Source organism: Phoca vitulina, unplaced genomic scaffold (assembly GCF_004348235.1).
Source record: "Phoca vitulina isolate PV1807 unplaced genomic scaffold, GSC_HSeal_1.0 scaffold21, whole genome shotgun sequence".
Taxonomy (NCBI): Eukaryota; Metazoa; Chordata; class Mammalia; order Carnivora; family Phocidae; genus Phoca; species Phoca vitulina.
In genome coordinates this window covers 26,223,086-26,249,227 of record NW_022589724.1, presented here as the reverse complement: position 1 = coordinate 26,249,227, position 26,142 = coordinate 26,223,086, and the positions used below count along the sequence as shown (strand labels likewise).

The 26,142-nt window shown below is 58.2% G+C and overlaps 2 protein-coding genes across 14 annotated transcripts in view; one reads left to right on the top strand and one right to left on the bottom strand.

Annotated features, from left to right (window-relative positions):
- The first annotated feature begins 6 nt into the window (after nucleotides 1–6).
- GOLGA2 (golgin A2) lies at nucleotides 7–16,440 on the top strand. 4 transcript variants are annotated; one of them, XM_032418149.1, is made up of 27 exons: nucleotides 7–133; nucleotides 1,609–1,731; nucleotides 2,842–2,922; nucleotides 5,998–6,114; nucleotides 6,382–6,425; nucleotides 6,546–6,609; nucleotides 7,015–7,074; nucleotides 7,268–7,348; nucleotides 8,161–8,199; nucleotides 8,480–8,542; nucleotides 8,629–8,722; nucleotides 8,821–8,927; nucleotides 9,853–9,911; nucleotides 10,201–10,342; nucleotides 11,414–11,503; nucleotides 11,611–11,718; nucleotides 11,890–11,977; nucleotides 12,347–12,684; nucleotides 12,908–13,021; nucleotides 13,727–13,972; nucleotides 14,052–14,127; nucleotides 14,353–14,441; nucleotides 14,725–14,943; nucleotides 15,031–15,133; nucleotides 15,227–15,333; nucleotides 15,410–15,548; nucleotides 15,639–16,440. In XM_032418149.1, the coding sequence occupies exons 1-27, from the start codon at nucleotides 50–52 to the stop codon at nucleotides 15,860–15,862; spliced, it is 3,099 nt and encodes a 1,032-aa protein (XP_032274040.1). In that variant the 5' UTR covers nucleotides 7–49; the 3' UTR covers nucleotides 15,863–16,440. The 4 variants fall into 4 exon arrangements, with proteins under 4 accessions (XP_032274040.1, XP_032274041.1, XP_032274044.1 ...); XM_032418150.1 differs by lacking the exon at nucleotides 2,842–2,922; XM_032418153.1 differs by lacking the exon at nucleotides 5,998–6,114.
- Nucleotides 16,441–16,991: 551 nt separating this feature from the next.
- The window catches only part of DNM1 (dynamin 1), a 43,942-nt gene continuing 34,791 nt past the window's right edge, over nucleotides 16,992–26,142 (bottom strand). For 2 of the 10 annotated variants that reach the window (XM_032418203.1, XM_032418200.1), the window contains exons 16-23: nucleotides 24,891–25,000; nucleotides 24,114–24,225; nucleotides 23,679–23,690; nucleotides 23,155–23,325; nucleotides 21,854–22,095; nucleotides 21,270–21,485; nucleotides 19,136–19,172; nucleotides 16,992–18,244 (exon numbers count right to left, since the gene is read on the bottom strand). In XM_032418203.1, the coding sequence (XP_032274094.1) occupies nucleotides 19,151–19,172; nucleotides 21,270–21,485; nucleotides 21,854–22,095; nucleotides 23,155–23,325; nucleotides 23,679–23,690; nucleotides 24,114–24,225; nucleotides 24,891–25,000 (885 nt within the window). In that variant the 3' untranslated portion in view covers nucleotides 16,992–18,244; nucleotides 19,136–19,150. Of the gene's footprint in view, nucleotides 18,248–18,628; nucleotides 18,631–19,135; nucleotides 19,173–21,269; nucleotides 21,486–21,853; nucleotides 22,096–23,154; nucleotides 23,326–23,678; nucleotides 23,691–24,113; nucleotides 24,226–24,890; nucleotides 25,001–26,142 lie in introns of all 10 variants that reach the window. The other 8 variants (XM_032418198.1, XM_032418197.1, XM_032418205.1 and 5 more) reach the window with 7 other exon arrangements.

Genomic DNA, 26,142 nt, shown 5'->3' with positions numbered 1-26,142 from the left:
CGGCGCGGTGACTGCCGGAAGCAATTCCGCGAGGGTTGCCGGGATCTTGATGATGTGGTCCCCCCTTCCCCCTCCCCGTCCCGGGATGTCGGAAGAAACCCGAGAGAGCAAACTGGCTGCGGCCAAGAAGAAGGTAAAACGTGCCGGGTCGCGGCTCCCTGACCCAGCCAAAGGCCCCTCCGAAGGCCGGGCAGTGGCCAGAGTCTGTGCTGCCCCTGAGGCACACAGGGCGAGCCCCTCGGCGCCCCTTGGCGCCCCCCCCAAAGTCTTCTCAGCCAGTCCCGCCCCCCGGCAGCCCAGCCCCCGCCCTCGCCCGTCGCCCCCGGGTGACTTTGGGCCGGTGACCCCCGGGATCCTCGCTCCGGGCTTGGCCCTCGCCATCAGCCACCCAGAACCGGAGGACCTGGGCTCCCCTGCCCGGTCCCGGTCTCCGAGGACCTCGGTCCCGGCCCTGCTTTCCCCTCCCCCACCGCGGAGCGGCGACTCGGGCGTCGGTAGGGAGGAGTGGAATGTAGTTACGTCACAATCCCCCTCGGAACTGTCATTAGCGCCACGAGCCCGGTGTTTGATCTTACTACCCAGTCTCCCAGTGTTTTCATACCCTTTCCGGTTTCTCTGATCGCGGCACAAATTTCCAGCTTCAAGGGACTGGGGACTATGGGACCTGGGTGGGAGAGGTTTCAGGAGCCCTTACTCTAAGATTGTACCCCATCCTTAGACATTGACTTCGGCAGTGATCACAGAACGTTGATAACACCTTGGTGACAACTGGGGAGAATGTTTTTTTTTTTAGTATGGTTTCCTCCTAGGTTTCTACTGTCTTTCTTTAACAGTTTAAATCTGAATTCTCTACCTCACATTTTAATTCCCCATGATTCTGGGACCAGGGTCCCCCTCAATCGGTGGTCTTTAGAGTAAGATCTGCTTATCCTCTGTGGAACAGATCTCTGGAACCTGAACTTCATAGGTGGGAATCTTCTCCAAATCATCATCTCAACATGGAGTGTCCTAAGTGCCACAGAATAATATGGGACTGAAGCATCAGTTGTGCTTGATTCTCTTGACAGAGAAAAGTCATTTTATATTAATGTACCTAGGAATGACGTTTGCATAGATTTGTAAGATTATAATAGAATTCTCTCTGAAATGGTGGTTGGGTTGTCCTCATTCTGTTACATTCCCACATTCACTAGGTGTGTACCTTCATTGCCTTCTGCCATCAGGATACGTTGATGTAAAAGTTTGATAAGTACCAGTGTGCAACTTTAACAGATGTGTAGGAAAGGACTCTAAAGTCTGATTACTCAGATGTTTACTTTTCCATCTCCACCTCTGGTTTTGCCTCTTGGCACTTGCTGATTTCATGGCATAACCCCAGAACTCGGAGTCAGAAGACTAAGTTTAAATTCCATTATTGCCCCCCTCCTTTTTTTTTAAAGCCATGTTATCATTCCATGTCTGCAGTCGCTGAGAAATACAACACTTTGTAGGGCTGTTGGTGGCATTAAATCAGATGGCGAATATAGGAGTATATGGTAAACTACAAAGTTGGATGTGAATACAGGGGATTATAGTTCTCATGAATCCTGCTGCTTTTCCTTTCTGCAGTTGAGGGAATATCAGCAAAAGAACAGCCCTGGTATTCCTGCAGGAGCGAAGAAGAAAAGAAAGATCAAAAATGGGAGTAGTGCAGAGACAACCACTTCTGATGGTTGTCACTCTCCCGAGGAGGTAAGTATTGGCTGGCCAGGCTCCTGGGACCAGGGTGCTCAAGGGGCAGTAGAGGGTGATGGTTAAGATTGTGAAGGAAGTGTCAGGTACAGGTTTGAATCCTACCTCTCCCTTTGCTGGGGATAATGTCCCTGCTAGGGATATATTTCCACATCAGTAAAATTGGGGTAATGTTATCTTATTTACACTAGTGACACTAGAATGAGATGGTTGATTTTTTTTTTTTTTTTTAAGATATATTTATTAAAGAGAGAGCTGGGGGCGTGGGGGCAAAGGGAGAGGGAGAGAGAGAAAATCCTCAAGCAGACTCCCGGCTGAGCACAGAGCCTGACATAGGGCTCCGTGCCAGGACCCTGAGATGTGACTTGAGCCGAAAGAAATCAAGAATCGGACATTTAACTGACTGAGCCACGCAGGCCTGGCACAGGGCCTGGTGCAGGGTAAACATTCAGTAAAGGGTAGTGGTATTTGACGTACTGATCTGGTGACTTTGCTCATCCCCAGCCTCAAAGGGGAAGCCAGGCAGAGAGCAACCATGTGCCATCACGCTGTCCCTTTAGAAAGCAACAGAAGAGGCCCAGGGTGTAGCGAGGAGAGCCCCAAGCACTTGGGTTAGGTGACATTGAATTTTGAGTCCATCTTTGCCACCAGCTTGCTGGGCGACCTCAGGAAAATCACTTCCTCCCCTGGGCCCAGTGGGCTCATCTGTAAGATGATATCGTTGGAGCAGATCAGTGTCTTTCAGACTTCTAGCCGGAGCCCCTTGTCCAAGTGAACCCTTCCTCAGAAGTCTGGTTTTTAAAATGGAGATGACATTCCTGTCAGATTCGTCCCCAGCATCCTGGGCCTGAGGAGCGGGTCTCATGAGTGTCTTAAGAAAACCGCTGCATCGGGCCGGTGACTGCATTCTCTGTCTCGTTCAGGGGACTTTTCCCTCTGTGTACGCTGATTTCTGCCTCCAGCAAGGCAGCTGGTGGCCGTTTGGGAAGGCGGCCCGGGCCATGGATTTGTTCCCCTCTCTCCTCTTCCTCCTTCCCTGACTCTCTCACCTCTCTCTAAGCCACTTTCTCTCTCCCCTTGCCCTTGTTTCTCCCTTCTCGCCGCCTGTAGATTCAGGACATCCTGAAGGTGCTGGTGTCCGACCTTAACCGCTCCAATGGGGTAGCGCTCCCCCCATTGGACAAGTGGCAGGTGAGGTAGTGCCGAGCCCCCTCTCTGGCTTGCTCTCTCCCAGCTGTGCATGCCCCAAGGCTTCTCTGGTTTGGGGGATACTTTGCCCCTGGCTTATTTTATGTTGCTGTCATTAACCCTCAGCCTGTTCATGTCTGCTTTTTTCACCTGCTTGGTTGATTGGCTTGTTTTCCTTGCCCCCCATCTTTTATCATCTTGAAGAAGGTGAGACACACCTTGAAGTTTAAAGGTAATTTGGGAGAGCTTCCAGAGCAGGTGTGTGGGATCTGGGCTTTTCAAGCCTTGAGTATGAATACCCAGTGGCGTGTCAGCCTCGGAGAGATTAAATAAAAGCAAACCTTCAGGCTTGCTCTTTGGGCACCCGTCCCCAAGTTTGTGCTCTCTTTGAATTGGATGACTTCATTTTGGTTTGAGAGTAGGGGACTGTGGGGTTAAGACGAAGGGAGCGTACATTATAGTTACAAGGATCGAGGTTATTTTTTCAGAGGAATTAACTGTAAAGCACATGAGATTAACCAAACAGATGAGCAACCAGGACATCCCGCCCCTGTTGTCTTTTATTTTTTATTTATTTATTTTTAAAGATTTTATTCATTTATTTGACAAAGAGAGGCACAGCGAGAGAGGGAACACAAGCAGGGGGAGTGGGAGAGGGAGAAGCAGGCTTCCCGCTGAGCAGGGAGCCTGATGCGGGGCTTGATCCCAGAACCCTGGGACCATGACCTGAGCCGAAGGCAGACGCTTAATGACTGAGCCACCCAGACGCCCCCCTCCCCCATTCTCTCTTAAAAATCAACTGGACATTTGGCTGTGTATTCAGTGGCCCTTGCTAGGGGAGGCGGTTGGCTAGGTGCTCGAGAAAAGAGGTAAAACCAGGTCGAATGCACACTGAGGGAAGCAGACCCTACTGCAAGAAGCAAAGGTAGACTGTGGCAACGTTCCAAGTGCCCAACTGAGGGCAAGGTTGGTTCTAAATGGACTTGAGACTGGTTTGAAGATTACAGGTGGGTAGCATTTATCCAGATGGAGAGTGGGGAAAGTGGGAGTCCCAGGCAGAGGGGAGGGTGGGATGCAGGTAACAGCCAGCATTGTGAGCTCACAGAGCATCTCCCAGAAAGGGAGCCTGGGTGGGTTTTCTGGACATGATGTTCACACTTTGTCCTGGGACACCGGCCAGGCTGGTGTTGGGGGAGGGGGGTAGGGCTGAAATGCGGCCAGGTCCTGCAAGAGATGGGCATGGGGAAAGGGCGGGGACAGAGCTCTGGATGCTGGTGCGAGAGGCTTTCACCCACTGGGACCACTCATGCCCGGGTGGTCGGGTCTGTCCAGGTGCTGTGACTCACATTGTGATCTCAGAGGAGCTGCTGAAGGGCACAGGGAAGGGAGCCCAGGCCTAGAGGACTCCTGAAGCTGGTATTTGCCCTGAGTTCTAAGATTCTGTGCCCACACCCCTCTGTTGTCCTGGAAACGAAGACCCAGATCTTTCTTGTGGTTTTTAAATCCTCTCTGTATCAGTGGCTGTTTCCCACTTAAGTTTTCTGTTCCCGCAATGCAGGCTTGTGGTTACAGGATCCTGAACAGAGCTGACAGCATTTCCAGAAATGGGGAATCATGGAGAAATAAAATTTTAATGGAATGGGACAGCTGGGGGAGTGGAGAGTGATTTTTTAAATACTCCATTTTGCTATAAGACCTAAAATTGTGAAATAACTGGGTTGATCTTAAAATCGGCGTGTTACATCTATTTAAGTCCTCAGAAAATTACTTTTTTCCTTTTCTGAACGTTCTTGTGTCTAGTGCTAGGGATTCGTGGGAACCCAGGATGCCAGGAGGCACCCAGAGCTTGCCAGGGCCCAGGGCTAGAAGTGCCCACCTCCCCCAAAGTCTCAAGCCTGGCCAGCTGCTGAGCCTCTGCTCTTACCTGGGAGATTCTATTGACAGGTTGGCAAGGCAACGCCAGGTCCCGGGGTCAAAGGTCACAGCCTGGACAGTAAACATGCAGATTGCTTGATTCATCCTCAGCTTCCTGGGCTCTGCAGCACTAGCTCTAAAGAGGGCAGTAGAGTTGACTTTTCAGAGGCCAGGGCTGAGGGTCCAGAGGACAGCCAGCCCTGGGTCCCTCTTCCTTCCGGCCCCAGCCTCGCTGGCCAGGCCTTGGCTCCCTAGTGTGCTCCCCTCTTCAAACTCAAGCTTGTCGGCCATCTTCCCTATCTCTCTGCTCATCTTTGCTCCTCATCAGACATGAGATCCGTAGAGCTAGATGCCTGGGCTGTGTCAGGCCTGAGCCCAGAAAGAGGCTGGGTGGGGCCCTGGTCAAGCAGGTGGGTCCAGGTGGGGAAGAGGGAGCCGTTTCTCCATGGGTCCCTGTCCCCAGTCGCAGGATTGTTCTCCAGGATACCAAGAGTCAGAGGGTAGACGTCCTAGCTCTGGTTTCTCACGTTGGTTCTCAGCTGGGTAGGTGTTTCGGAGCTAGGAGGTTGGGGTGGGGCTAGTGGCCATGTTTTTCTTCTTCCCTGCAGGAGTAGGGTGAGGCATCTAGTTAGGTAGTTTCTTTCCCAGAAAAGGCCTGAATTGGGCAAATACAGCCAGTAGTTGGGGAAAGGAGGGGGGAAAGGAAAAGAGAGCAGGGAGGAAGGAGGCAGATAGTGGCATTGGCCACGTCCTTCATCACCACCACCCTCTGCCTGGCAGGGCCCAGGGTGAGGGTCACTCTGGCATTCCAGAAGAACAGTGCCTTCCTTCTCCCTGACCGGGCACCCCTGTCTTCCATCTGCTGTGGCTGCTGCAGGTCAGAGCCTGATAACGTCTCTTGCTGAGCTCCACGGAGAACAAGGCCCCCATGTTGAGGAAGGAGGTCACACAGACCCTGCTTTGAGCTTTGGCCGTCCAGAAGGCTGCAGAGCGGCCCTCAGCTTGGGCGAGTCATGGCCGCACTCCAGAGTGGCTCCCAGCATGTGTCACTGTCACTCTGACCACAGCAACACCTGTCCTGCCCGCTCTGCACTCCTGCATCCGTGGCAGCAAGGCGCCTTCTTACCCGCATGGCCCCTAACCCCCTGCTCTGTTCTGTGACAGGCGCCCAAAGACCGCGCTGCTCCTGCCGCACCAACTGTTGATGACACCGTGTCACCTGATGGTGTCCCTTCCCGCTGTGCTAGTCCCCCCTGTGTCACTAGCATGGCGTCAGTTCAGGTTTGTGCCTCCTCACCCTTTGCCTGCCGCCCCACTCGATGTTCACCCCCTCCTCCTCCTCAGAGGACTGGACCTGCTTTGGGTCCTCTTCCCCTTTCTTCAGGGAGCTTGGTTCCTTCCGGAGGACTGAGGTGGGGGAGGCTGAGACCAGGTCTTTCCTTGAAGTCTGGGGAGTTGGCAGGTTGTCAGAAGGCGCTTGCCTCCCCCCACCCCTGGGTGGTCTTACCAGCAGTTGAGTGACCACCTCATGTGTTTCTTCCTGAGCAGAGTCATGATGCAGAAAATGGCCCTTTCCTCATGGATGAAAGCAAGTGAGTATCTCCTACGGGGGCAGCAGTCCCTAGGCCGAGGGAGGCGGGGTAGGCCGCTCCCTGCGACCTCCTCTTTCCCATTGAGCCTCCTGCACCCCTGACTCCCGTGTTCGTCCCCAGATGTGTGTCATCTACCGAGAGCCTGCGACAGCTATCTCAGCAGCTCAATGGTCTTGTGTCTGAGGTACCCCAGGAATTGAAACCCAAGGTGGGGGGTAGATGGGGGGATATGACAGAAAGAATGAGGCGAGGTTCCCAAGAGGGACGGAAGAGCCCGGGAGCAGCCAGCTTGTTGGGCAGTGTTCAGCTCGGCAGGACTCCTCTGAGTCATCTTTGAAGCTCCCCAAATTGAAGGGGTTGGACCTCGAAGCTGAAGCTGGTTATGTCATTTGATCCCTCTGCAGGAAGCACAGAATGAGAGCTGCCTGGGAGGGGACGGATGAGGGGAAGATAAGAACCAGGAGGAGTTGGCACAAAGGGGTTAAGCAGAACAGTGTGCAGCTTAATGGGCAGGCCAGGGAGTCGGACGGCTTAGGTCCTGAGTGGGGGGCAGAGCGCACCTCCATGTGAGCCCTTTCGTGTCTCCTAGCCTTCATCCTACATCAATGGAGAGGGCCTGGCATCATCTGCTAATATGAAGGATCTGGAGGTAAGTGGGTCTGGACCGTGGCCCAGTGACCCTGCAGGCCAGCCCCCACCACCACCTCCCACAGTGGGGGCTGGGTGCCCCGCTGCCAGCTGAGACAGCCCAGACAGCCCCCAACCCTAATGACTGCTCTCTCTACCTCTCCCCCCGCCCTCGTCCAACTCCTCCTCCTCCTCCTCCTCTGCATGCGCCTCAGAGCCGGTACCAAGAGCTATCACTAGCCCTGGATTCCAGCAATCTAACAAACAAACAACTCAGTAGCAAGATAGAGGAATTGGTAAGAGTCCAGTGGGGTCCCCTGATTCCACACTGCCAATCTGGGGCTCCAGTTTCTCCCTGGGGCTCTGAAGAAAGGGACTGGGGGCCCCTGGTGCCAAGGGAGAATGGGGTGCCGGGGGGCCTAAGTCTCCATTGGAGGGACCCCGGAGCACGGAGCATGCAGCATGGCTCTCTGTGGCTGCCCTCTTTGCCTCCTCTCTGTTCTCCAGTCACCCCTGCTTGGATCCTCCCCATACTTGCCCCGGGGCTCTTGCCTCTGGAGGAAGCACTGGTTTGACTGGTGCGCTCCGGCCTTGACTCTCAGCCCCTAATTTGCTCCATCTTTCAACTCGGACCAGTCACCTTTCCTCTCTGGGCTTCCGTTTCCTGAGGAGGTAGAGTTAGAGGTGGCCAAGGTCCCTTTTAGCTCAGAAAATCAGGTCCTTCTCATTCCTGTATCCCTGCTATTAAGAACAGAACCTGGCCTGGTGGGGCATGCTCAGTAAATATTTGTGAATGAATGCACCCTTCTGAACCACGAACCGACAGAAGGGTAGTCTAGTCTCACTTCTCAACTCCCATTTCTGGAGGTTTAGGTCCTTGTCCTTTCATGGGCATCTGGATCCAGACTCTCACTTGCGTAGCTGTGAGCAAAGCCACTTAAGACCCAAAGTCTCTTTCCTTGGGAGCTTGAGGAGAGTCTGTCAGTTCATGTCCCCATGAACTTTCCCTTTAAAACCCATTCCTGGCCCCTGCCCATCCTCCGTCTTGGTGTGGGGAGGGTAGTAAAGGGGGACAGACTGAGTTACCTTCCTTTGACTCTCCCCACAGAAACAGCAGAACCAGGAAACTTTGGATCAACTGGAAAAAGTAACGTGATTTCTTTGCTGATTACATGGCAGATGGGTTTGGGGAGGATTCAGATGTAGAGGCCCATTCTCATCTTGGTCTGCTCCTAGCCTGGAGGAATAAAAGGCCCCCTCGGCCCCCCCCCCTTCCCCCCCCCCTGCCCCCCCTCCACTGCCCCCCCGCCCCCCCGATCTGGCCACATTGTTGAGCCTGTCCTGGGACATCGGTGGCATTCTGGGAGCGTTGCTGTTTCATCTCTGCCTCCTCCCAGTCAGGGATGTTGTGTGTCCCCTTCCTGCAGGAGAAGAAGGAGTTTGAGCAGAAGCTTGCAAAGGAACAGGGCTCTCTAAGGGAGCAGCTGCAGGTGTGTGGAGCCGAGGTCTCCCTCCCTCCCTCCAGGAGACGCTTCCTTCCCTCCTCTTCAGCGCCCCTTTGCCTTCTCTCCCAAAGGTTCACATTCAGACCATAGGAATTCTCGTGTCTGAGAAAACTGAACTACAGACAGCCCTGGCCCACACACAGCAGGCGGCCAGGCAGAAAGCAGGTGGGGTTCTAGACACCCTCCCATCCCTCAGCCTGGCATGTTGGCAGGCCTTGGGTGGGATTCCTTCCTGGGTTCCATTTCAAACTCTGTCATTCCAGGAGAGTCTGAAGATCTTGCTAGTCGCCTGCAGTCTTCCCGCCAGCGCGTTGGAGAACTGGAGCGCACCCTGTCTGCTGTCTCCACACAGCAGAAACAGACGGACAGGGTAAGCCCGGCATCGGACCCGTCCGCGGGAGGTGCAGCTTCCCCGACAGGTCCCTTCCACGTGATGGAGTGTCTTACTGCCCAGAAGGCAGCGCGGGCCCTTTCTTCCTGCTTTAAAGTTGTGTGGTTGTTAGAAGAAACGCAGGGCTGAGCTGGCTGTCTTGGCGGAATTGGCGGTGGTGGGGGCTGCTTTCTGGAGCGAGCACTGAATGCAGAGCCCAGAGCCAGAGAGCCAACCCTGCTGGTCACTGGCTATGGGCCTTGGCCGAGTACAGGACAGTACTTTTAGTATGTTACCATTTGTGTAGGAAGGGAAGCATGTGTGTAATAGATAGAAGGTGCATGAAAGGATTTATAAAAACCCAGGGAGAGGAACGGGGTAGCTCTGGGAGACCTGTCACCTCTGTACCTTCATGAGTGCTGGGCCTATGAATAGATCATTCAAAAAAGAGACAGAAGATCCCGATGCAAATTTAATTCCACTCCTTGGATCTGCTCCCCCACCGCAGGGAGAAATTGTGGGTGAAGAATCAGACAGACTGGATGTTTAATTCCAGCTCTGCTGGGGATCGCAGGCAAACGACTTCACCTGTGACAATCTGCGTTCACCTGTAAAACAGACACAGTCGTGCCTGCCCCATGCGGTGGTCGCAAGGCTTGAACGCGATCCTTAGCCTCGTGCCTGCTGACTGGCTCAGGGAAGGATCAGTCACAGCGCTTACCTGCGCCTGGTGGCAATGCCGCGAGCTCCGTCCGGGCCTGCGCTGGCCAGCCGGGAATCTCTCCCACCCTGCCCGAGCTCTTTTCCGAGGCAAATGAGAGCGTGGGCTTGGAAAGGCTTGGAACGAAGCGTCAAGGGTAGCTGATAGTCCGCCCTCCGCACCCTCCCCCTGCCCGCGCCTGACCTCGCCTTTCTGTGTTCGCAGCACAACAAAGACTTAACCAAAGAGCGAGATGCCCTGAAGCTGGAGTTATACAAAAACAAGTAGGATGGCTGGGGGCTGGCAAGCGGGAGGGCTGTGGGAGCAGGGACGGGGGTCCTACGGGTTAGGACCCGTGCAGAGCTGGGCTCTGGGCCCAGCGGTGCCACCAACGCAGGCCGTGGCCTCAGGCCACTCAGGTCTTTTCTCTGGCCTGCCACTGGGGACTCTCGTTCCCCGGGGTCCCTTCCGACGTCCCTGTTCTGTGGCTCTGTGGCAAGTGTGGTGGGTTGGTCACCAGAGGGCTCCTTTCTGTTCTGTACTTGTGTCTTTCCTCGCTGCCTGTGGCCACAGCAAAAACAACGAGGACCTGAAGCAGCAGAACTCGGAACTGGACGAGAAGCTTCGAGTGTTGGTAAATGAGAAGGCGGGCATGCAGCTCAGGATGGAGGAGCTGCAGAAGAAACTGGAGATGTCGGAGCTCCTGCTGCAGCAGGTAAGGCTGGAGCCCCAGGGAGCCTGAGCCCCAGCCGGCCGGGGCCGCCGTCTCCCGGGATTGTCGTGGGCGGCCTCCAGCCACGAGCTGGAAGATTTGGATCCTTGCTCTGGCCCTGCCACAGAATCCTGCTCCCAACACTGATCAAAATCTACAAATCGGGGCCTGGCCCAGATCTGTGGAATCAGAATCTCAGGGGGAGGGCTTTTTTATTTTTGTTTTTTAAAGCATCCTGGGTGAAAACCATTGTTGTATGGGTGGCAGGCATAAGGCTAGCCTGTGAGTCCATCTGCTTCCTCCCGGAGGGCTGGCCACCAGGGTCAGGGAGCTCCCCTCCGTCAGTTTCTTCACACCGAGCCATCCTCTGCCTTCAGGTCGCTTCCCTCGGTGGGGCTCTTACCTCCCGATCAACACAGGAAAAATCTTGTCTCTTTCCCAAGACAGACCTTCCGATACTGGCGGTGGGGTGGGGCGGGGTGCGGATTCCTTGTCACTCTCTTGTCTTTTCCAAGCTACACGGCTATTGCTCATGTGGTCTGTCACCCTCCTGATTGCTTTCTCCTGGATATGGGACCGGATTTGTTAGAGCTCCAAATTTGGTCTGGCCTGGGCAGCAGACAGAGTTCTCTACCCATCCACCCGTCTGGCCACCCATCCGCTCAGCAAGTGTTAATTGAATGTCGCCTCTGCGGCCCGTCCCTGTGATGGGCGGTCTAATAAATGGCCTGCTAGAGATATAAAGTGAGGACTTGGAAGTTGATGGACGCCCGCACTCTGTGCCCTGACCGCCCCAGTTCTAGGACCTGGAACAGTTTGTAGCCTTATTCACTATAACCAGAAAAGGATCCGGAAGGATATACACCAAGTCGGGGGGATTGGGAGCTAGAGGAACACTTACAATGAGTATTTAGTTAACAGAAAGCCTATGGATGCAGTACTAATAACGTGAGCATAGAGATCTTCATCGATTCCAAGTTGTACGTTATCCCAGCTCAGACGCTTTTGCGGGGGGGCCTTGTGTGGTACAGCCTGGGCTCCCCACATCTAACCTTTTCATCTTTCATTCTCCAGTTTTCTAGTCAATCGAAAACCCCTGATAGCAGCCAGGAGTTACAGCAGGCCCTGGAAGACCGGGCACAGCTGGAGGCCCGTGTGGGGCAGGTGAGGCCTTGCAGAGCGAGGGGGGCGAGAGGAGGGTGACCCCAGGTGCCCAGGAGCCCACGAGGCACAGGGACAGCCCCTGCTAACTTCTGCGCCCCTTCTTGCAGCTGAAAGATTCACTGAAGCAACTGCAACTGGAGAGAGACCGGTATGCAGAGAATCTGAAGGAGGATAATGCCATTTGGCAGCAGAGGATGAAGCAGATGTCTGAACAGGTGAGACGTGACCTTCGGCCCCCCCACCTTAGGTCATGTGATCTTTCCTGGGCATCCGTAAAATGGGAATCCTGTCACTTGCTGTGTGCAGCCAAGGGGGGGAGGGGTAGAGAGGGCGATGGTCCTCCCTTCCCGCCCCCCACACGCCCCGCGCCCCTGTGCTTTGGGCAGATGCACAAATTGAGGGAAGAGAAGGAGCACAGCGTGAGTCAGGTGCAGGAATTGGAGGCCAGTGTGGCCGAACTGAAGAACCAGATAGGTAAGCTGGGGCTGGAGGATCTGGGAGCAGGATTGGTGGCAGAGGGCTGGTGAGGGTGCCTTCGGATGCCCCTAGGGATGTGGATGGATGGAAGGGGACTGTGGCCAAGGGAAGGAGGTTTATACCAGGAGTTGGCCAGTCCGGGTAGAGCGCCCACTGGCAACCACCCAGAGTTGTCTTGAGCATAAAAACCTAAAGAACTCTATTCCAAAGTGTCTTGAAAGATTGCACGTCCCATGAGTGTGAGGGGACTGTTAGCCAGGAGGCCAAGGTTTGGGGTGACGAGGCCCAGTTAGAAGTTGTGGACCAAGAAGAGGGGGTTTCGGGAGGCACAGAGGTGAGAGGCCCCTCCTATGCACCCCATCTCAGCGGTGCCCCCAGTTCCGGAGCCCCCAGCCGGGCCCTCGGAGGAGGAGCAGCGGCTCCATGAAGAGGCTGAGCAACTGCAGAAGGAACTGGAGATCCTGGCGGGGCAGCTGCAGGCCCAGGTGAAAGACAACGAAGGTCTGAGTCGCCTGAACCAGGAGCAGGAGCAGCGGCTGCTGGAGCTGGAGCGCGCCGCCGAGTGCTGGGGCGAGCAGGCCGAGGAGCGCAAGCAGATCCTGGAGAGCATGCAGAACGATCGCACCACCATCAGCCGCGCGCTCTCCCAGAACCGCGAGCTCAAGGAGCAGCTGGCCGAGCTGCAGAACGGCTTTGTCAGGCTGGTGCGCGGCCCTTCCTCCCTGGCCGGGTCACTTAACCCCTCTGGGCCTCTGTCTCCCCACCTGTAAAACTGGGGAGTGGGGGTATGGACCCCACCTGACATGGTCCCCGTGAAGGCACCCTGTGAGCTAGAGAGCCCTGCTCAGATGAGCTGTGGGAGGCGGACGCCACGTCCTGGGGTCTCCAGCTGCGCCGGGTGGCCGCTGACTCCTCCTCTCCGTCCAGTCCAACGAGAACATGGAGGTTACCACCGCGCTGCAGTCGGAGCAGCACGTCAAGAAGGAGCTGGCCAAGAAGCTGGGCCAGCTGCAGGAGAAGCTGGGGGAGCTGAAGGAGACGGTAACCCCCGCGCCGGCCGAGGAAGCCTGGGGGACAGACACCCGCCTGGAGAGTGGGAGGCTTGGCCAGGACAGGCAGCTCCAGCCGGGGGTGGGGGGCACGTGACTCCAGGGTCCTTCCCAGCCTGCCTGCGGTGCAGGCTCCTTCTCGCCCCCTGCTCTCTGACTTTACGAAGTGGGTGGCCCTGGGCCGAACGAAGGTCGTCGTCGCCGCGGCCAGAGACCTCGAGCCCCTAACCAGAGGGCAAGAGACGGTGTGCGGTGGGCAGCTTCTCGGATTCAGCCCTGGATGCTGCCCCCAGCTCCACTGGTCACTGTTCGCTTCTCATCTCTCAGCCTCAGTGTCCTTTGTCTAAAAGGGAGATTAGCATTTTGCTCACGGAGGTATTGAGGATTAAGGGAGAAGCATGCCTGTAAAGTAGGCATTCAGGGCGCACTTAGATGTCGGTTGGCGCGCTTTGATTTTCCACTGAAGTTAAAAAGGAGGGCTGTCATGAGGTGTGAGGCCGGGTGAGGGAGGTGCGGGGCTCTGGGCGGGGAGGGGGGCAGTCACTTTGGTCCTGGAGCGAGGGAGCCAGGGGCCCAGGCGGGCGGCAGGGCTAGCCCCCCCTGCCCCCCTCCCCCCATCTCCCCAGCCTGGGCTCCGAATCCCGCCCCCCCAACAAGCCACGGCCACCACGGCCTCAGTCCCAGGGTCTTCCCGCAGGTGGAGCTGAAGAGCCGGGAGGCCGAGAGCCTGCAGCAGCAGCGGGACCAGTACGTGAGCCACCTGCAACAGTATGTGGCCGCCTACCAGCAGCACGTGGCCGCCTACCAGCAGTTGGCCTCCGACAAGGAGCTGCTGCACAAGCAGGTCCTGCTGCAGACCCAGCTCATGGACCGGCTGCAGCACGAGGATGTTCAGGTCAAGGTGGCGGCCGAGAAGGCCCGCCAAGAGTTAGAGGAGACCCAGGTGAGGGGGTTCGAGTGCTGGGCCCCCAAAGGGAGGGCCTGCCACCTGTGTCCCTTCTCACTCTTTCCTGGCCCCTCAGGGACGCCTGGAAGCTGCCACCCAGCAGAACCAGCAGCTCCAGGCCCAGCTGAGCCTCATGGCTATGCCTGGGGAAGGTAAGTGGGGGTGCCCAGGGGAAGGGGACAGAGCCCAAGGAAGAGGGCGACTTTGAGCAGCACCGAATTGAGTGCGAAGGGACCTTTAGGACAGTGGCTCCTCTGGGGACGGGCTGGCCCGAGGTCGCACAGGAAGGCGGGGCGGAGCCGGCCCCGAGCTTTCCTCCCCTGCTCGCTCCACCTCCCCTGTTGGGTCGTCTGAGGAGTCTCCGGCTGCCCCGACAGGAGACGAACTGGACAGTGAGGAGCAGGACGAGGAGGCTGCCCGGCCCAAGCTGAGCATGCCGGAGGGCCTGGAGAGCCGAGAGGCCATGGTGAGCGGACCCCCGTCGTTGCCCCTTCCTTCCCTGTCCCGCCTTCCTGCTTCCCTCTGAGGTCCCCTCCCCGCCCCCACCCCCCACCCCCGGGCACCCTTCTTGCCTCTTGGTTTGCCTCCCTCGACTTCTCTTGACCCCCGATACCCCTGGGAGCCAGTGGTCAGCTGTGGCACCATCCTTGAACCACGGGTGGGCCCACTGAGGCCGGGAGAGGAGGAGCTCCTCTCCGCCCCCCTGCTCACCCTGAGCAGCCCCCACCGAAAGCACGTCTTGCCCGCAGGTGGAATTTTTTAACTCGGCCCTAGCCGGCGCCGAGGAGGAGCAGGCCCGGCTGCGCGGGCAGCTGAAGGACCAAAGGCTGCGCTGCCGACGCCTGGCTCACCTGGTGGCCCCGGGCCCGCGCGCGCCGGAGGAGATGGCCGCGGCCCCCGGGAGCGGGGGCGACAGTGTGCCTGGGGAGACCCACCAGGCCCTCCAGGCGGCCATGGACAAGCTGCAGGTGAGCGCATCTCCTGCGGCTCGGCCGGCAAGGGCGGGCTGGCTCAGGCGGGCTGCCGCGCCCTGACCCCCGCCACTCTGGCCGCAGAGCCGATTCATGGAGCTCATGCAGGAGAAAGTGGAGCTGAAGGAGCGGGTGGAAGAGCTGGAGCATCGCTGCATCCAGCTTTCTGGAGAGACGGACACTATTGGTGAGCAGGAGGGCCAGTGCCCGGGGCCGGCGCGGGGCAGGAGCTCTGGGATGGGGCGGGAGCCTGAGCGGCCGCCCATCCACCCTCCCGCAGGAGAGTATATAGCCCTTTACCAGAGTCAGAGGGCGCTGCTCAAGGAGCGGCACCGGGAGAAGGAGGAGTACATTAGCCGGCTGGCTCAAGACAAGGAGGAGATGAAGGTAGGGGCCCTGCGCGTCCCTGGGAGTGGGGCGGGCAGGGGTGGGGCTCGCGGGGGCTCAGCACCTCTCCCTCCAGGTCAAACTGCTGGAGCTGCAGGAGCTGGTGCTCCGCCTGGTAGGCGAGCGCAGTGAGTGGCAGGGCAAGTTCCTGGCCACTGTCCAGAACCCTGCTGGGGACCCCACTGCAGCGCTTGGCGATGCCAATGGCCAGGGTGGTGAGTAGAGCCCTCGGGGGCGGGTGGGTTGGGGGGCGGTGGGGAGAGCTCGCACAGCACTCAGAGCCCTGCCTCTCTCTCCCCCCGAAGATCTTCGAGAGGTGAGCCTGGCCGACAATGATAGTGTGGCACCTCCCCACGGAGAGGCCCTGGTGGGCCACAGTGCCCCTGAAAACCCCACCGCACAGCAGATCATGCAGCTGCTGCGTGAGATCCAGAAGCCCCAGGAACGCCCAGGCTTGGGCAACAACCCCTGCATCCCCTTCTTCTACCGGGCTGATGACAATGACGAGGTGAAGATCATGGTGATCTAAGCACCTGTCACCAACAAGCAAAATCTGAAGAAATGGGGCCGGGGGCTCTGCCCCCACCCTGTCCCTACCACCCTATCATTCCTTCCCAGTTGCCCTTTTCTCCCTACCCTAGCAAGATAGAACCCCTAAAGGGGTATGATAAGCCCCCTAATGGGGGGAGACAAATCGGTGCAGTCCTTCATTCAGAGGGGCTCATGCATCCTCTATTCAGAGGCACTTTGGGGCACAAGTGCCCCCCTGTCCCGCTAGACGACTGGGCAGCACTCTCCCAAGCCTCTCTGAGGCCCAGCAAAGGCATATATAAGCTGCTGGCGGGGTGGGCTCCCCCTCAGTGTATATACTGTACTTCTGTAACATTTTGTATATTCTGGGGATCGGGCGGCCCCTGTCTCATAGCAGAGGTTGGAGCTGGCAAATGGGGAGCAAGTTCTATTAAATATTTGGGGAATGGGGACACTTATTTATTGATAGCGTAAGACAGAGGAAGACAGAAGAAGGAGGCGGGGACGGGGTTCTGCCCTGGTGATTCGACTCCTATGGGTTTGCTTTTTATTTCAGAATAAAAGGATTTAGCCATACTTGGCCTTGTGTGTGCCTGTTTCCAGTCACTGGCCACCAGGGGCTGGGGTCTGTGCTGTGGGCATGGAACAGGGAGGAGATCCTGCCAGCAGAGGGCAGGCTTCTGGATTGTGCGAAGCCCCAGTGTGTCTGAGCCTGAGCAGAGCTGTTAGAGGTGGGCCAGGCCTGTCACCCCCATGCTGCTTGGGGAAGCCTGGGGGATCCCAGGGGCCCTGCCCTGGGATTCTCAGGGGGCATTCCTCTCCTAATAGCCCAGAGGCTCAGAAGCCTGATCTAATCCTGGGGAGGGAAAACAGGGTCCCAGCACCCAATCCTCCCTCCAGGCCGAGTCGGTGCCCCTGCCCCCTAGTGGGCAGACCAGGCTTCCCAGGATGAGAACCCGTGAACCCCCAGGTGCTTTCCCAGTAGGCCTTGCGAAGGATGGGGCCTTTTACCGCCACTCCTTACAGCACCTGAGCAATGGCTGGGCCCTTGCCCACCCCTGCATCCCAGTGTTTAAGACTTCCCCTTCCCCTGAACTCCACAAAGAACACAAGCCAGCAGAGGGCAGTTTCCCATCGTCCAGAAGTGGGTTTTATTCTCAGCCGAGAGACAGCAAGCCCGGTGGTAGAGAGCCACACAGCTGCCAGGACGGCGCCCCCCGGGCTCGCGCGGGGGAGGGACGGAAAAAGTGGCTGTCCACAGGCTGGGCAGGACAGGGAGGCTCGTCAGTGGTGGCACACTTTGGAGAGGGGGATGTCAGGGTGACAGTGTTCCCTGGTAGTTGGGCCACAAGACTCCTCAAGGACAGCATGGTGACGGATTCCCAACACTAGAGGCGAGGCTGTGGTGGCCGGGGGGGTGGGGTGGGAGGTGGTGTGTGTGTGTGTGTGTGTGTGTGTGTGTGTATTTATAGTTATTTATAGAATGGGGTAGGAGCAATACCACGGAGGGGCACAAGTGTTCACCAACATCACGCCTGGATGTGTCAGCTCACCACTACAACAGACTAAGTCACAGATGAAGGGGGGGTGCTTTGGGGCTGGGGAGCCACTGTTAAGTCACAGAACAGCCGTCCAGGCAGGCTTGGAAAGGGAGGTCTCCGAGGAATAGAGGGATCTGGTTAGAGGTCGAAGGGGGGCCTGGGGCTCTCAGGACGGGATGGACTTGCCTGACCCGATCGGCTGGCAGTTGGAGAGAAAGCAAAGAGAGAACGGAGAGAAGGAGGGAGAGAAGTGGTAAGGCAAGGGCAGCCAAGCCCGGCGGGGCAGGAGGGGGGTGGCAGGGGGAGAAGACGAAGCTGGGGGTGTGGGCGAGGGTTCTGGAATGGAGGAGAGAGAGAGGGAAGGTGGGAGGAACTGGAGGTGGGTGGGGGCCACAGCTTCCCAGGGGTCTGGGGGGGGGGAGGCCGGGGCGGCCCTACCCCTGCCACGCACGCCGGTCTCTCATACACCACCAGGCAGTGCACCCACAGCTCCAGGCACATGCTCGGCCCCCCCTGTCTTCCAACGTACTGGCCCGGGGCCACCCCTAGCCTCGGAGTGTGGGGCCATGAGCCCCAGGCCACAGTCACCAGTCCTCACGGAGAGAGACAGGAGGAGAAAGAACACTGTTTGAACCAGGAGGGCAAAGCTAAAAGGATGGCTGGAGGGGGCACTGGAGGCCCCTCTGGGCGGGCAGAAAGCCCGGAGTCCTCAGAAGGGACCCTGGGGAGGCGGGGAGGTCAGGCAAGCCGGATACCAGCGGCCACAGGCTTATAAGTCTAAGAGGGGAGCCTCAGCTGGTCGGGGGACCACAGGTCGCGTAGGTGAGGCTGGGCCCTTCCTGCTGGGGAAAAGCAGAAGAGCAAGAGTCAGCGGCAGGGACAGAGTGGCAGGCGGGTCGCTGGGTGACTGTGCGGCCCAGCCAGGGTGGGACCCAGAGAAGCTGACTTGCCTAGGTCGGTGGACACTGTGGTCCCCTTGGCTGAAAAGCGTAGGTCACCCCAGGAGCACCAGGCCCCAGGGCCATGAGCCTGTGGGCTGGCTATGGCGCTTCATCTGGGGCCGAGGACGCTGTCATTTGTCGTGCCTCCACAGGCATGACAATACCAAGGAGGGAGGGAGATGGCCTCCGTGACCCTGCCTCGCCTGTGAGCTGTGGACAGGGCGGTCCAGCTTTCAGAAAGCAGCACCCCGCCAGAGCCTTCGCCCCGGATGGCCGCCCCACGGCTGACCCGCTAGAGGACGCGGGGCCTACCAGGGCTCTGGCCCCTGAGCTGGGAGCTGGCTGCCCTGCCCCAACAGTGCGGCTCAGACTGGGGAGACAGTGTGGCACCCCCGGGACCAAGTTCCAAGTCCTCTGGCTGAGTCCGGCCCCACGCACAACCCCTTCCGAGTTCCCTGCTTCTACACCATCAACCATGAGCTCTCTGCCCTCTCTGCCGGCTCCCGAGAGCCTGGGCGCGGAGCCTGTCCCAGGAGCTCCCCAGGCTCAGCCCTGGAGGTCCTGAGCAGTGGCACTGAGTCCCGAGGCTCACTGAGAGGGAGGTGAGAGAGCCAGCTGGCAGCGAGGACAGAAAGAGGAAAGAATAAGTCTGGAGCTGCAGAAGGGAGAGGGACGGGAGCCTGGCTCTGAGGTCCCAGGTGCGCCCCCCCATGTGGAGCTGGTGCAGCGGGGGGCGGGGGGGCAGACACACCGTTCATGCGGCAGGCAGAGAGGCCCGTATGCACCTACCGTGGCTGACGCTCCTCAGGGGTCACTGATAGTGATTCTGAAAGACAGCACCAAATCAACATGGCAGTTCACACGCACGGACGGGGCAGGCCTGGGGGGCGGGTCACGCACACGCACACGCCCGGGCGTGCACACACATGCTGGGAGGCCCCACGGCCCCGCATGCACACGCTGACACACATGCCCGCAAACAACACGCATACACCTCCCCCGCCTCCCACTGCCCAGCGCCCTCACTGGCCGGCACGTGCAGCACGGACGTGGGGCATGCAGCCACTCGGCACACTGAAGCACACGCGTGGGCTGAGTCACAACACAGAAGCTCGCCCATACACAGGAGGCATTTGCACCAGCTCCCTGCACACTCGTGCCTGGCGTGCTCAGAGGGCCACCTGCAGTGATCCATATGGGACTGATCTTGCTTTCTTAGGGTCCAGCTGCCATTTCTCTGCCCGAGAACTTTCCATGGCTCCCTAGTCCCCACAGCATTGAGTCCCAAGAAGACAAACTCTTCTGTGAACTTTTAAGTTTCTGCAGCCTGCCCCACCGTACCCAGGGCAAACTTTTCTTATTCTTCCTCCTTCTATCTGTACTCTTCTCTGGCCAGCGGCTCTCCTCAATGCATCCCACACTAAACCTTCGCCCGCACCGACCCAGGTGTCCCTGACTCCTCATCACCTGAGTCTTATCTCAATCAGCCCCCAGACCGCCCCCAGGTCAATCTGTCTTGAAGCTTCCCAGACTGTTCTCTTCCCCCGAGGCAGGGCCGTGACTTGCCAAGTGTTTTCCGTGTGTTAGCAAGACTGGAGTTAGAGCAGGTGCCAAATCTTCCTCTTCCCATATGTCACCCCTCAGCGCAGACCTGGGCATGTCAAATACCCTTAAGAATCTGAACTCAGAAGGGAAGTTAGCAAAATGCTCCTATAGCCAAATTTGCAATTCATGCGGCTTCTCTACAGTCACTGTCTCCCTTGATCCTCACACCAGCCCTGGGAGAAAGGCAGAACGTTAAATACCATGTGGTAGAAGGGAAACTGAGGCCCTGGAAGGGAAAGTGACTTGCCTAAAGCGCAGGATAAACCAGAACCTCTGGACTCCAATCCAGCGCTCTTGACCAATACCACGCTGCCTGCTTTACCCCATCTGCTTTGGTCATCAGATCACCGTGGAAGCAAGTCCCATCTCTGCTTCATTTGGGGCTCATGGGGGCTAGACCCACGAAGGCTAGGCCCTACCCTCCAGCCATCTGGAAACACAAGCGGATGCTATTGGTCTGATGTGTTCTTCCTCAAGGAACGTGGCCAATGGAAACAGGACTGAGATATCAGAATGAGCTTCCTTGAAAAAGGGTCATGAATCAAGAAGGCAAATCCAAGGGATGAAGTAGAAGCCTTTTCCTTGGAAATCTCTGGGAATGGGGCAGCCTTCACCCACTCCTGCCCCAACACCCACCATGTTGGTCCAGGCCAGGTAGGGCCAGAGGCAGGGCCAAAGAAGAAAGCCATTAGACTGCCCCATGGCCCCCAGCCCCCTTTCCCAGCTGCTCCGTGTCCTAGCCCGTGCCTGGATGCCATTCTTACACTCACACTCGTGTGCACGCCCACACACACATCACACACCTTGCCGGTCAGTCACAGCCTGGCCTCTGTTCCTGTGGGCCAGAGGCCAGACACCCCCTGGGACAGCTCAAAAAGTCAGGACTCGGAGTAGCCCTGTAAGTGAAAAACTCCATATCTGGAGAGGATCTGGGTTCAGAGATGCCCAGACCTGAGGTAGGTCACTAGGGGCTGGGAGAGAGAAGTTGAGGACGGAATGGAGAACGGAGGAGAGCGAGGAGAAAGGAGGAGGAATGCAACGTGTGGGAGAGAGAAGTGAAAAGGGAGGGAAGCGCCATGCAAGTGCTGAAAAGAAGGGGGCAGGTGGGATGAGTCCCACAGCCCCCTCCCCAGAAAGGACCACCTCCGGGACTCAGAGCTCCCTAGGGCGCAGGCTCCGCCAGCCCTCGGCCACACGTCCGGTGGCTCCGGCACCCACGTCCCGAGCGCCCTGGATGGAGAGGGCCGGCTCTGGCCACACCTCCCTCCCGGCTACGCCCGCCCGGTGGTCTCGCCCACCGTATTCAACCCCTACTCACCTGGGGACCCCGGGCGGGGCGCGGTTGGGGCGCGAGGGCACCTGTGGGGGAGGGCCGAAGGGGTCAGGGGAAGCCCCCGGCCTGGAGGGCACGGGGGGCGCCCCCCCCAGGGCGGACCCAGCAGGCGGAGGCCCAGGAGCAGGGCCCCGCGACCCGGGCCGGGCTGGGGGCACGGCGGGGGCTCGGCGCTGCGGCGTGGGGCTGGACGTGGGTGACCTGCGGGCGACAGGGCGCGGAAGACAAGGAGGGGAAGAGATGAGCAGCTCCGCCCCACTTTGAGGCCCCGCCCCAGCCCAGCGCCGGTCACGCCCATGCGCGGAAGCCCCGCCCCGCCGCGCCCTACTTGTTCCCGGAGTTTAAGCCCCGCCTCCGGTGGCTCCAAAGTTCCAGCTCCACCCAGCCCCGCAGCCAGCGCTCCACGGCAAGCCCCGCCCCGCAATAAGCACCGCCCACTTCTAAGCCCCGCCCCCTGCTCCAGGTGGGAGCCGTTCCGGTGACGCGGGCGCGCCACTGCCCGGTCCCGGCCCTCCTCCCGCGGGCCCCGGGCTGGGGGGCTTTGGGGCCGTGGGGGCCGGCCCTGGTACCTGCGTCCGGCCGGTACGCTCTGCACCTGCAGCCAGGAGTCGTCCACGGGCGGGGGCATGGGCGTGCTGACAGTGGTCGTGTTGATATCGCCGATGATGCTGAGCGCCTCCTTCAGTGCGTGGTACATGCGCAGCATCTCGTCGCGCCGCTGCGCCTGCTCCGCCGACTCCTCCATCAGCGTGTTCTGGTCCCCGCACGAGTACAGGTTGGCCAGCAGCTCCGAGAAGATGAATTCCTTCGTCTGCGGGCGCGCGAACAGAAGGACGGGCTGGGACCTGACGCCTGTACCACTCTGAACCCCCGTGGGACTGTACGCTGGACTGGGAGCTCGGGGGTCCTGGCTTTGCCACCGCCTGACCTTGGAGATCTCCCCTGCTTCCCCGTCTCCCTCCTTGCCCTTTTCTCAGATGGTCCAGAGGGGAAAAGTGACCTGTCCCAGGTCATGGATGTGGGAAGGCACTCGGGGCCCACCATGCAACCGGGACACCTAGTTACTCAGCTGTGTTTCAGCCTCAGGTTCCCCATCTATAAAATGGGGCAGTTAGTTACATCCTTTCCAAGGACTTGCATACTCCATGGGACCAAAATAAGGGAGATGACAGTTTAAAATTTTCTGACCTTGAGTAACAGGTGTGAATGCGTGCTTGGATTGGGTGAAATGTGAGTCTCTGTGTGTAGGCGGTGGGTTAATGTGCTCCTTATACTCCGCAGGTGCTGGTCCTGGGATACTCATGGAGAGGCATTGAGACTTACACCATAGGCCTGTGTCTCACTTATCTGTTGTTCAAATATATATTGAGCACCTACTCTGTACCAGGCACTGTGTTGTTCTGCACTTTATATTCCCTTACTTCTCAACTCTATTATCCGTATTTTTACATATAGGGAAACAGAGGCTCCGAGAGGATAGTTTACTGAAAGTCAAACAGAATTTGTGGCAAATCCAGGATTCAAACATAGTTCTAATTCTCTGGGGGCCATGCCTTTTCATTAAGCCATGGATGGTAGTGATTCTGCGGGGCATGCCTTTCAAAACATGGCCTGGGAGTTCTCAAAAGATGTGATTCCTAGTTCCTTTTGGGAAACATTTAAGCATGTTTGGAACAACTTGGGTATGTGACTCTACAACATAATATACAAAGCTCACATTATATTTCTTCTGGACAGCTCTCGTGTGGACCTATACTTACCTCGCTAGACCTGATCCCAAGGGACTGGGCTATGCCTCCCCCAGGCCAACCTGGTCGCTGCCTCCCTGGTCCCCCAAGAGCACCCTCCGCCCATGAAGGGTTGCACCCACGTTGTTGATCATGAGGTGCATGATGGTCTTCGGCATGAGGTCCCGCACGGTCTTGTTTACGATGGCCATGTATGAGTCCACCAGGTTCCGGATGGTCTCCACCTGCCGCTCTAGCTGCGGGTCCATGGAGTGCATGAAGCTGTCTGAGCCGTTCTCCTCAGTCTCGCTGGCCTGCCGTTGAGAATAGAGGGCATCAGGGTGGCTGGGCCCTCGCAGCCAGGTTCCAGGCACCCCCAGGGTCTCGGCCCCTCCAAGGGTGCCTGGAACACTGCCATACAGAGAACAGACACCAGGTCCCCCAAACACTCTGCGTCTGCACTCTGCCCACCCCAGTGCCTCTTAGGACCCCAGACCCTCATTCAGCCTTATCTTGGCTCTCAGTCTAGTGCCTAGAATTTGCCTCAGTTTCCCAGCCCATCAGTTAGGAAAGAACTTCTGAGGTCCCTTCCTGATGCTAAAGACCTGGCCAGAGCTGCTGCCAGTCTGGAGACACCTGGCAGAAGGCGAGGGAGGGGCACACTCACTTTCTCCTTGTCCTGGGAGGCCCACACCAAAGCCATAGAGGTCACGACACCAGCATTGCCGCCGCCGCCGCCGCCACCAGCAAGCACGGCCCAAGCAGACACACACAGAAAGGAGAAGGCGAGTGAACCCAGGGCACTCTACCCCAGCTCTAAGGTAACTCGAGACATCCCCACAGCGAAAGAGAGGAGGAAAGTGAAGGTGGCCACAGAAAGCCACCACGATGCGAAAGGGATGCAGGAAATGCCATCTGTGGCAGAGGAGGGTCACAAAGGACAGGAGGAAGGCTTCACTCTGATCCCAGAGTAGGGGGAGGATCCGCGCTGGTTCTGAGCCGCATAAGGGCTCAGAAACGTGACATGACTTGATATCACTGAGGATGGTGACCCTGGGCCCCCTGTGGGAAGTAGCTTGCTCCCCCCTCCCCCGCCACTCACCCCAACACGCTCAGGATACACGCCAGCCCTCAGGAAGGAGGCCTTCCAGCTATCCACCTCCTCCTGTGTCTCACAGGCCAGTTCCAGCTGCCGATAATCCTTGTAGACATTCCTGCAAGATGGGGCAGGCGGTGAGGGGAGAAGGCGTGAAACCCATTCACGCAGGTGGTGAAGGGCACGCACGGATTGGGGGCATCACGTCTGGGGTCCAGGCCTGGCTTTCTCATTTCCCAGCTGTGCGACCCTGGGCAAGTCCCCTCCCCTTCCAAGCTTCCATTTCCTCGCCTGGAAGATGGGTTAATAAAACAACTCCTGCCTCCCTGGGTCATTTTGAGGATTCAGTGAAATTAGCAGTAAAATGCTCTACTAGAAAGGGACTAAAAAAGAGGGGGCGGGGATGAGCCCTCAAAAGAGGGGTATCCCTGACCATGCAGCCCCATTGGCTCCCCCTCGCTGCCTGGGGACCTCCCTGATGGCAGCTCTACTCACCCCTCATCTCGAGTAAGGGGAAGCCCACAGGAGTCAGCCCTGGCTTGGGAGGCGAGAGGCCCGGTACCATCACCGACCCCACTGGACACTGAGCAACAAGAAGGGGATCGGGCCTGATGGGCTCTTCCTTGTCCCCCCGGGCCTGGCAGAATGTCTTATGCAGAGCAGGTGCTCACCAAGTGACTGTCTAAATATTTGTCAAAGGAATGACTTGCTGTGGGGCTTGGGGCAAGTCCCTCTCCTTTCTGCTCAGTGAGGGTGGTTTGGGGCTCCAGTCTGGGGACCCACCTCTGCTCAGTGTTAAAGAGGGCAAAGATGTGCTTGCTTGACATGAAACCTTTCTCCACGTCCCGTAGCTTCAGGTTGTCCACGGAGAGCATGTATTTCTTCTCTTTCTCCTGTGGATAGAGGTGGGAGCGATGGGTGAGGTCACACTACTCCCCGCTCTGCCTCACAACCTAAGAGCGTTCCGGGCGGTGGGGCGGGGTGGGGGTGCTGGGGCTGTGGAGCCCCAGAGCGGCCCTGGGCTGTGGGGGCACCTGCGTGCCATGCACAACACAGGTGCCATCTGAAGAGAGCCTGGCATGGAGCCCTGGGCCTGCCAGGCGCCTCTGGTTCCCAATGGCACTCAAGCCATCCCCACCACCTCTGCATACATGCCAGAGCCCAAGAGCGCAGGGTGGCGAGACCGAGGGTGACTCCCAGTCCCACCCCAAGCAAGCCCTGGATGCCGTCCAGGCCAGCCCCAGCCAGGGACCCCGCACTCAAGCCTCTCTCGCCCCCAGCCTGGCCAACGGGACCGGCTTTGGCTAAGCTGCTGACTTCATTTCCTGACTATGGAGACAGACAAGGGGGGCCACCAGCCCCAGCAGCTTCAAAGGGCTGGCTCAGCCCACGCCACCCCCCTCCCCCACGCCAGCCGCCCATGTGTTAGCAATCAGGCGCACAGCACAAGCCTGGAGATGGTACGTCTGTGTGTGCAACATGTGTGTAGTTGTGTGCTTGTGCAAACACACGCCAGCCGGAGCACGCACCCTGTGACCATTGTGTATGTGCGCCCGCGTGTGCCCGAGGAGGTGCGCAGCATGGCCGTGGGTCCGTGTGAGCATGTTTGGGTGTCAAGGCGGATGTGTGCACGCTCTCGTAGGTGTGTGTGGCAGCTGTAAACATCTGTGTTTGCATGGAGCGTGCCTGGGGGGCACTCTGTGGGCATGCATGTTTCCACGCAGATGGTTTGTTGCATGGGTTGAACACGTTTGGTTTATCTGTAGTCGTCTGGGAGGAGTAATGTGTATCTGTGGATGGGCATGTGGGTGCCAGGCCTACGTGCACACTCGTGTATGTCTGCTGTGGGCCGACATTCGTCTGTAGGCTGCTATGTTCAAGGGAGGCTCAGGGATCGGCAGAGGAGGTACTCCGGGATGGGGCTCTGGGAGGCGGAGGAGGGTTTCTGCTGCTGGTACCCCACGTGCCCACACCACAGGACCCATGCTGTGGCCGGGGGATGTCTGTGTGGATCTCAGGGACTCAGGGCTTGGGT

Bases quoted from the DNA above. Each gene is read 5' to 3' on its own strand.
- GOLGA2 (XM_032418149.1), top strand. From the start codon at position 50: ATGATGTGGTCCCCCCTTCCCCCTCCCCGTCCCGGGATGTCGGAAGAA. The intron at 7,349-8,160 runs GTAAGAGTCCAG...CTCTCCCCACAG, and splicing joins GTAGCAAGATAGAGGAATTG to AAACAGCAGAACCAGGAAAC. The intron at 15,134-15,226 runs GTGAGCAGGAGG...ACCCTCCCGCAG, and splicing joins TGGAGAGACGGACACTATTG to GAGAGTATATAGCCCTTTAC.